This window comes from Pinus tabuliformis, chromosome 6, assembly GCF_031772625.1.
Source record: "Pinus tabuliformis cultivar Carrire ecotype Pingquan chromosome 6, CPIR1, whole genome shotgun sequence".
Classification (NCBI taxonomy): Eukaryota; Viridiplantae; Streptophyta; class Pinopsida; order Pinales; family Pinaceae; genus Pinus; species Pinus tabuliformis.
This window is the reverse complement of record NC_142292.1, coordinates 345,433,880-345,443,882: the sequence shown is the minus strand read 5'-3', so window position 1 is coordinate 345,443,882 and position 10,003 is coordinate 345,433,880. Positions and strand designations below refer to the sequence as shown.

The 10,003-nt window shown below is 37.8% G+C and overlaps 1 protein-coding gene across 1 annotated transcript; it reads left to right on the top strand.

Moving 5' to 3' along the window:
* The first annotated feature begins 402 nt into the window (after nt 1-402).
* On the top strand, nt 403-9,471 carry LOC149258714 (uncharacterized). The gene is made up of 3 exons (XM_089372643.1): nt 403-776; nt 953-1,090; nt 8,683-9,471. Exons 1-3 carry the CDS (start codon nt 633-635, stop codon nt 8,740-8,742), a joined length of 342 nt encoding a protein of 113 aa, XP_089228769.1. The 5' UTR covers nt 403-632; the 3' UTR covers nt 8,743-9,471.
* The last annotated feature ends 532 nt before the right edge of the window (nt 9,472-10,003 follow it).

Sequence of the window (10,003 nt, the reverse complement as noted above, 5' to 3'; positions counted from 1 at the left end):
TGATACCAATTGAAGAAAACCAAACCACTAATAATAACATAATACACACTCATAAAATAAATATTAGACATATAGAAAAACCAGACATGGCGGAAAAGGCATGAGAGACTTTCTTGTAGTCACTCATTCTCATGAATTTCATTATTATATAATTAGGCCGATAGGCCTTTCTTTGAAAGGGACCTTTCGTCGTCCTTTTCATTCTCACGTTGACACCTGGCCTTTTGTTTCTGACGTTGACACCTGGCGTTCAACGGGCATTGCACTTTGTTTCTCTGCTCCGTTTCAGCTCTCTGCTCTTCTGTTTTCATCCACGACCATTTATGTTCTTCCTGTTCATTTCTGTTCTTCTTGTTCCGCTTTCCACTCTTCCTGTTCTCTTCCACGCTCTTCCTGTTCCGCTTTCCACTCTTCCTGTTCTCTTCCACGCTGGGTTGCAATAATGTTTTCCTGCTCTTCCATTAACTGCTGCAATGATGTGTCCCGTTTCTGCAATGTAATCTGTTGTGCACGACCTAGCCATCGCAGAATCAGGGCAAGTGCGATTACAGATCAAATCGAGGCCGAAAACCAGGAGGGCATGCTTCACATTAGCATGTGTAAGTGCAGCTCCAGAAATCCCTAAAGAATCCATGGAATTTCTCGCTCGCGCCTGGAGTCTCGCCCCCTTGGAGCTCTCAAAGGCCTCAGCCCCATTACATCCCCATGGTAAAGATAATGATTCAACGCTTGCTCAACAGAATAGTAATAAGGAAGCACGGGATTCGGCGCCTCCTGTAATGAATTCCTTTTGCTCAATTCTTTTCATTTCAAATAATTCTTTACAGTCAGTTCAATTTGTGTTTCTTTGCCTGTGGATTGAGTTAGATTATGTTATGGATATCTGGATGCGATTAGCCATGGCTTGGAGGTTACTTTTAATGCAAATTAATTAGGTCGGAGTTATTAACAGGATTCATCATCCCCACCGACGATAACGACGACGCCATCATCATTATCATCATCGGGGAGGCTATCTGAAAGTAGCAGCGATCCACTGATTACTGCAAAGAGAACTCGTTCGCTCCCCGGAAGTCCTCCAAGACAAACGGTTCATCTCCACATTTTCCCCCTTTTCTCTGGTCACCTGAATTGTTCTTTTTTTAAATGTTTCTTAACCCTTCTCCAATTTGAGAATATTAGTGCCAGCATGTCCTTTTCCTGCTCTGAAATAGTTGGCTTATGATACTGTACTACTCAAGAAACATAAAGCTCTTCGAGAAGCTTTTGATTAAAGTGGTGTATCCCAGTATTCTTTATTTTACTTTTTTCTTTTTTTAATGTAACTATCACCCTAACCTCCAACTGGTAGCAAAGGTCAAAATTCAAGGCCTTTTAAAAATCACCCAAAACTTATCTCTGCGCGACTCATTTGACCAAAGAATTAGCAAAAGGTGAAATATATCTTTGATATCTGAAACTGTTTGGAAAAACAACTCTTACCTACCCATTGAACTAAGACATGGCAGCTTCAAAGGTCTTTTCTGTGAAAATTTGAAAACAATAATTATATTTATTTTAAACCCTAAATAATCTGCTCTGTGGCAAATTATTTCAAAGCAATAATCATAAAACGAATGGAAAAAACCCTAGAAAGTTCCCGACATCGCAAAACTTGAAAACAAGATTTATAAAATTTCTGATAAGCATAGCTTGATGCATGTCAACCTTTGGTTTTGTAGGGAGCTAATATAACAGTCCCTATTTCATGCTATTCAACCCTATTCAGATCATGAGTTTGCTATTTCACAATTTGTAGGCGCAAGAAAGCCCAACAAGGGCGAAACAATCTTAATGGAGGGATTAAATTACTCCGCTTTACCATCCTGTCAAGATCCCTTTGGCAATAATTACTAATTTCGATCTTTTGGTTTTCAAAGATTCTGAATACTGGAAACCTTGTTAGGTACAGGCACGGTGAAAATGAATAACAAAATATCGTAACTAATGCGATTTCCCTTGCATCGAATCGAAATGCTATGAATGTAAACTTTTCTGATATGTAGAGTGAGAAAAATGTGCAGAAAGTTACCAGCAATAAGCCCAGAACGCAGATGCTGTCCGATACGATCCAGAGAGTAAATGACAGAGATATGTGAAAAGCGACTCCGCAATGGTATGCCTGAGAGTCTGACCTGAAAATTGAGCACGAGCAATTTGTGAAATGTAAACTTATTCTGCATATTCGAGGGTATCTTGGATAATGTAGCGGTGTTGACATGCGTATGATAAGTGGCGATTATCTGCACGATAAGTGGCGATTATCATAGAAGCGTATCGGACTCTCAGAGATAGGGGTCCTTATCGTGCAGATGAGGTCGTTAGAGATCTATTGGGGAAGTTTTCCTTCGTTCTTTATGACTCCACTTCCGAGGCTCTCTTTACAGCAGTTGTACGCTTTCTTTCTCATCCTTTCCTTTTCTGTGCTTTATTTTCTATTTTCCATTGAAATATTTGACATAAACACTTCTATTGTTCCCATCTCAAACCTGGTTCATCGCACATTTCCTTCAATCCTTCATGCTACATACCTTGCTCAGATAATAAATGAGGGATTCCAATATTTCTCCTTTCGTAGTCGTTTCTAGGGAATCGATTTTCTTGATCCAGCAATTGAGAGGGGATAAGGGGCGTTTTGAAAAATTATAAGATCGTCCTGCTTGTTTTATTTAGTCCATAGATTTACATATTTTAGCCTGGGCATGCTCACACTGCAGACTCTTTCCAATCTGGTCTGTGTTTTTGGAGTATCTTCACATTCGTAGATGGCATATGATGATTTCTTGATCCTGTAGTTGACAGAGGATAAGGCTCGTTTTGAAAAAATATAAGACTTTGTTTGTTTGATTTAGTCCATAGATTTACCATTTTACTATCCTGGACACGCTCACACTGCAGACTCCCTTCCATCTGCTCTATTTTCTGGAATACCTTAACATTAGTACATGGCCTGTGATGAGATGAATTTCACAGAGCACATGGGAAGCTTATGAAACCCCCCCTTTGATAAGATTCTTTTAAGAAATTCAAATTACCTTTGGTTTTGTAGGGAGCTAATATAACAGTCCCTATTTCATGCTATTCAACCCTATTCAGATCATGAGTTTGCTATTTCACAATTTGTAGGCGCAAGAAAGCCCAACAAGGGCGAAACAATCTTAATGGAGGGATTAAATTACTCCGCTTTACCATCCTGTCAAGATCCCTTTGGCAATAATTACTAATTTCGATCTTTTGGTTTTCAAAGATTCTGAATACTGGAAACCTTGTTAGGTACAGGCACGGTGAAAATGAATAACAAAATATCGTAACTAATGCGATTTCCCTTGCATCGAATCGAAATGCTATGAATGTAAACTTTTCTGATATGCAGAGTGAGAAAAATGTGCAGAAAGTTACCAGCAATAAGCCCAGAACGCAGACGCTGTCCGATACGATCCAGAGAGTAAATGACAGAGATATGTGAAAAGCGACTCCGCAATGGTATGCCTGAGAGTCTGACCTGAAAATTGAGCACGAGCAATTTGTGAAATGTAAACTTATTCTGCATATTCGAGGGTATCTTGGATAATGTAGCAGTGTTGACATGCGTATGATAAGTGGCGATTATCTGCACGATAAGTGGCGATTATCATAGAAGCGTATCGGACTCTCAGAGATAGGGGTCCTTATCGTGCAGATGAGGTCGTTAGAGATCTATTGGGGAAGTTTTCCTTCGTTCTTTATGACTCCACTTCCGAGGCTCTCTTTACAGCAGTTGTACGCTTTCTTTCTCATCCTTTCCTTTTCTGTGCTTTATTTTCTATTTTCCATTGAAATATTTGACATAAACACTTCTATTGTTCCCATCTCAAACCTGGTTCATCGCACATTTCCTTCAATCCTTCATGCTACATACCTTGCTCAGATAATAAATGAGGGATTCCAATATTTCTCCTTTCGTAGTCGTTTCTAGGGAATCGATTTTCTTGATCCAGCAATTGAGAGGGGATAAGGGGCGTTTTGAAAAATTATAAGATCGTCCTGCTTGTTTTATTTAGTCCATAGATTTACATATTTTAGCCTGGGCATGCTCACACTGCAGACTCTTTCCAATCTGGTCTGTGTTTTTGGAGTATCTTCACATTCGTAGATGGCATATGATGATTTCTTGATCCTGTAGTTGACAGAGGATAAGGCTCGTTTTGAAAAAATATAAGACTTTGTTTGTTTGATTTAGTCCATAGATTTACCATTTTACTATCCTGGACACGCTCACATTGCAGACTCCCTTCCATCTGCTCTATTTTCTGGAATACCTTAACATTAGTACATGGCCTGTGATGAGATGAATTTCACAGAGCACATGGGAAGCTTATGAAACCCCCCCTTTGATAAGATTCTTTTAAGAAATTCAAATTACCTTTGGTTTTGTAGGGAGCTAATATAACAGTCCCTATTTCATGCTATTCAACCCTATTCAGATCATGAGTTTGCTATTTCACAATTTGTAGGCGCAAGAAAGCCCAACAAGGGCGAAACAATCTTAATGGAGGGATTAAATTACTCCGCTTTACCATCCTGTCAAGATCCCTTTGGCAATAATTACTAATTTCGATCTTTTGGTTTTCAAAGATTCTGAATACTGGAAACCTTGTTAGGTACAGGCACGGTGAAAATGAATAACAAAATATCGTAACTAATGCGATTTCCCTTGCATCGAATCGAAATGCTATGAATGTAAACTTTTCTGATATGTAGAGTGAGAAAAATGTGCAGAAAGTTACCAGCAATAAGCCCAGAACGCAGATGCTGTCCGATACGATCCAGAGAGTAAATGACAGAGATATGTGAAAAGCGACTCCGCAATGGTATGCCTGAGAGTCTGACCTGAAAATTGAGCACGAGCAATTTGTGAAATGTAAACTTATTCTGCATATTCGAGGGTATCTTGGATAATGTAGCGGTGTTGACATGCGTATGATAAGTGGCGATTATCTGCACGATAAGTGGCGATTATCATAGAAGCGTATCGGACTCTCAGAGATAGGGGTCCTTATCGTGCAGATGAGGTCGTTAGAGATCTATTGGGGAAGTTTTCCTTCGTTCTTTATGACTCCACTTCCGAGGCTCTCTTTACAGCAGTTGTACGCTTTCTTTCTCATCCTTTCCTTTTCTGTGCTTTATTTTCTATTTTCCATTGAAATATTTGACATAAACACTTCTATTGTTCCCATCTCAAACCTGGTTCATCGCACATTTCCTTCAATCCTTCATGCTACATACCTTGCTCAGATAATAAATGAGGGATTCCAATATTTCTCCTTTCGTAGTCGTTTCTAGGGAATCGATTTTCTTGATCCAGCAATTGAGAGGGGATAAGGGGCGTTTTGAAAAATTATAAGATCGTCCTGCTTGTTTTATTTAGTCCATAGATTTACATATTTTAGCCTGGGCATGCTCACACTGCAGACTCTTTCCAATCTGGTCTGTGTTTTTGGAGTATCTTCACATTCGTAGATGGCATATGATGATTTCTTGATCCTGTAGTTGACAGAGGATAAGGCTCGTTTTGAAAAAATATAAGACTTTGTTTGTTTGATTTAGTCCATAGATTTACCATTTTACTATCCTGGACACGCTCACACTGCAGACTCCCTTCCATCTGCTCTATTTTCTGGAATACCTTAACATTAGTACATGGCCTGTGATGAGATGAATTTCACAGAGCACATGGGAAGCTTATGAAACCCCCCCTTTGATAAGATTCTTTTAAGAAATTCAAATTACCTTTGGTTTTGTAGGGAGCTAATATAACAGTCCCTATTTCATGCTATTCAACCCTATTCAGATCATGAGTTTGCTATTTCACAATTTGTAGGCGCAAGAAAGCCCAACAAGGGCGAAACAATCTTAATGGAGGGATTAAATTACTCTGCTTTACCATCCTGTCAAGATCCCTTTGGCAATAATTACTAATTTCGATCTTTTGGTTTTCAAAGATTCTGAATACTGGAAACCTTGTTAGGTACAGGCACGGTGAAAATGAATAACAAAATATCGTAACTAATGCGATTTCCCTTGCATCGAATCGAAATGCTATGAATGTAAACTTTTCTGATATGTAGAGTGAGAAAAATGTGCAGAAAGTTACCAGCAATAAGCCCAGAACGCAGATGCTGTCCGATACGATCCAGAGAGTAAATGACAGAGATATGTGAAAAGCGACTCCGCAATGGTATGCCTGAGAGTCTGACCTGAAAATTGAGCACGAGCAATTTGTGAAATGTAAACTTATTCTGCATATTCGAGGGTATCTTGGATAATGTAGCGGTGTTGACATGCGTATGATAAGTGGCGATTATCTGCACGATAAGTGGCGATTATCATAGAAGCGTATCGGACTCTCAGAGATAGGGGTCCTTATCGTGCAGATGAGGTCGTTAGAGATCTATTGGGGAAGTTTTCCTTCGTTCTTTATGACTCCACTTCCGAGGCTCTCTTTACAACAGTTGTACGCTTTCTTTCTCATCCTTTCCTTTTCTGTGCTTTATTTTCTATTTTCCATTGAAATATTTGACATAAACACTTCTATTGTTCCCATCTCAAACCTGGTTCATCGCACATTTCCTTCAATCCTTCATGCTACATACCTTGCTCAGATAATAAATGAGGGATTCCAATATTTCTCCTTTCGTAGTCGTTTCTAGGGAATCGATTTTCTTGATCCAGCAATTGAGAGGGGATAAGGGGCGTTTTGAAAAATTATAAGATCGTCCTGCTTGTTTTATTTAGTCCATAGATTTACCATATTTTAGCCTGGGCATGCTCACACTGCAGACTCTTTCCAATCTGGTCTGTGTTTTTGGAGTATCTTCACATTCGTAGATGGCATATGATGATTTCTTGATCCTGTAGTTGACAGAGGATAAGGCTCGTTTTGAAAAAATATAAGACTTTGTTTGTTTGATTTAGTCCATAGATTTACCATTTTACTATCCTGGACACGCTCACACTGCAGACTCCCTTCCATCTGCTCTATTTTCTGGAATACCTTAACATTAGTACATGGCCTGTGATGAGATGAATTTCACAGAGCACATGGGAAGCTTATGAAACCCCCCCTTTGATAAGATTCTTTTAAGAAATTCAAATTACCAACCCCAAGATAAAGTATTATGACTCTACAATTAGCTTGTGGCCTAAGGGTAAGGTGGAGAATTTACCAGGCTTCCAGTGAATTCGTGGTCTTTAGGTTCCATCCTCACTGGAAACAGTGTGGCAATCCATTAACCTGCGTATTAACCTACATTCTAGATCTAGTGCTTTGAAAGCGTTGACTTTCACAATGTGGATATTTATGAAATGAAGTGGCAGTTGAAGTTATGTACTCTGTTTTTTAATTAGAGAAAGTATATATATATATATATATATATATATATATATATTTATTTATTTATTTTGTAACTTGTGGAAAATTTACGGGACAAATTGCCAAATTCATGACTTTCTATCTGATTCCAGAGTCCAGATGACAGAAGCTATCCATTGTAAGATCCTATGAAAAATTCTATCCATGGTAAAACATCATCTGCATTTGTCATCATAACTAAAACTATCCCTCAATGATCATTGTTGATTCATGTAGCAAAGTTGGCCTTTTCTAAAGAAATGTTGTAATCTAAAGAAATATTTACTTGGTGGTTATCGTTACAGCCATTATTAGAATATTGGGTTGACCAATAATGACTGTAATGACATTGGGCTTATCCGATTTATTTTACAACAAACTACCCCTCACCGATCATTGTTGATTCATGTAGCAGAGTTGGCCTTTTCTAAAGAAATGTTGTAATCTAAAGAAATTTTTACTTGGTGGTTATCCTTACAGCCATTATTAGAATATTGGGTTGACCAATAATCACTGTAATGACATTGGGCTTATCCGATTTATTTTACAACTTTGATGCAGGAAAATAAGACTGTCAGTGACTTGAAACAGAACAGTGATTTAAATCGGATCCCTTTTAAATATATCTCTTTGCCGAAAACTTTTAACGTTCCAGTCTGATAGTTTGTATTCCTTTGCAAATGTGCTAAAGCAATTTCCCAAAGATTTGCTCACATTCTTACTTCGTTGAAATAAATTTAAGTTATTTTCCCATAGCGTTGCTCTAATTATTTGTTTTGGGAGAGGGAAGGGGGAAGATTAGTTATTTATAATCAGATGGGCTACTGGCACCTGTTACCCCAAAAATTCTGCTCATATGATCTATCATTGGCTGCACTTCCAATGTCCCAATAACAGATTGGTGCCCTGAGTATTTATTTGAACATATTTTTTTCCCATATAAAATATTAAGCATTCCTTGAAATTGTGGGTTTCTTGACTTTTGACCAATAACTATTTGTTTTGCTAGGATGTTGATGGTTCAGTGCCTTTCTTTTGGGGCACTGCAGCTGATGATTACCTTGTACTATCTGATGAGCCAAACGTCTTGAAAAAGAATGTGGAAAATCTTTTTCTCCATTTCCCCCAGGTAATATAGGACTGCTAAATTAGAGCTTATCTGTTTTTTAGCTATATCTGGCACATGACAGTGTAGTTGAATGTTGGCTATAGAGCCTCTAATGTAATATTGGTTGTTGCATTTGCCTTCGCAGGTTGTTACTTCTCTACATCAGGTGGATTGCATAGCTTTGAACATCCTTTCAATAAGCTGATGCCAATGCTTCGTGTTGATGGTGATGGGCAAATGTGTGGGGCCAACTTCAAAGTAGATGTGTGTTCCAAGAAGCAGACTAACATGCCTAGGGTGGGTAGTGAGGCCAATTGGGCTAACCAATTCTGATATGATCAGGGTAGTGAGGCCAATTGGGCTAACCAATTCTGATATAATCAATTTGGTGTTAGGATTAGATATTTGTCCCATTAGTGGTCATATGGGAGGGGTTGGTAAGGACGAGTAGTTTGAAGCTGGATTAGGATTACCTCATTTCATTCCAAGGGCCAATGAACTGTTCATTGGTATTTAATGGTGTTTGGTTATTTCCTCTGGCATTTCTGATGTAAAAGTGTAGGACAAAGTCTGTAAAAGTGAAGGGTTGGTAAGGATTCCAAGGGCCAATGAACTGTTCATTGGTATTTAATGGTGTTTGGTTATTTCCTCTGGCATTTCTGATGTAAAAGTGTAGGACAAAGTCTGTAAAAGTGAAGGGTTGGTAAGGATGAGTAGTTTGACGCCGGATTGGGATTACCCCATTTCATTCTAATGGTCAATGAACTGTTCATTGGTATTTAAAATTAAATTGTGGTGTTTGGTTATTTCCTCTGGCATTTCTGATGTAAAAGTGTAGAACAAGGTCTGTAAAAGTGAATTGAATTTGTTAAATATACCATAAATGTGTAATTTTTTCGTTTTCACAGATCAATAAACTCTATTTTAAAATCAAGTTTACATATTGGAGAGATGGGTTTAACCATATCTCCTTGCGGAATGTTGTTCTTTTAGTTAATGATATAATTTTTTTAGCTTAATATTGTATTCAGGTTTACTCTAAAGTATTTTATTTCCTCTGGCATTTCTGATGTAAAAGTGTAGAACAAGGTCTGTAAAAGTGAATTGAATTTGTTAAATATACCATAAATGTGTAATTTTTCGTTTTCACGGATCAATAAACTCTATTTTAAAATCAAGTTTACATATTGGAGAGATGGGTTTAACCATATCTCCTTGCGGAATGCTGTTCTTTTAGTTAATGATATAATTTTTTTAGCTTAATATTGTATTCAGCTTTACTCTAAAGTATTTTATTTATTTATTTAATTTTTTTTCAGTTAGATGAATAACTGGAACTTTTCAGTTTAATTAGATAAAGGACTTGCATTGTGGGGTTCTTAGTTTAAAAGCCTAATTATTTAATAGTTAAGATTTTAGAGAACTATAATTTCTGTACTTCGTCTTTTCAATCTTTGGCATCCATA

Bases quoted from the DNA above. Each gene is read 5' to 3' on its own strand.
- LOC149258714 (XM_089372643.1), top strand. From the start codon at position 633: ATGGAATTTCTCGCTCGCGCCTGGAGTCTCGCCCCCTTGGAGCTCTCA. The intron at 777-952 runs GTAATGAATTCC...AGTTATTAACAG, and splicing joins CACGGGATTCGGCGCCTCCT to GATTCATCATCCCCACCGAC. The intron at 1,091-8,682 runs GTTCATCTCCAC...TTGCCTTCGCAG, and splicing joins GAAGTCCTCCAAGACAAACG to GTTGTTACTTCTCTACATCA.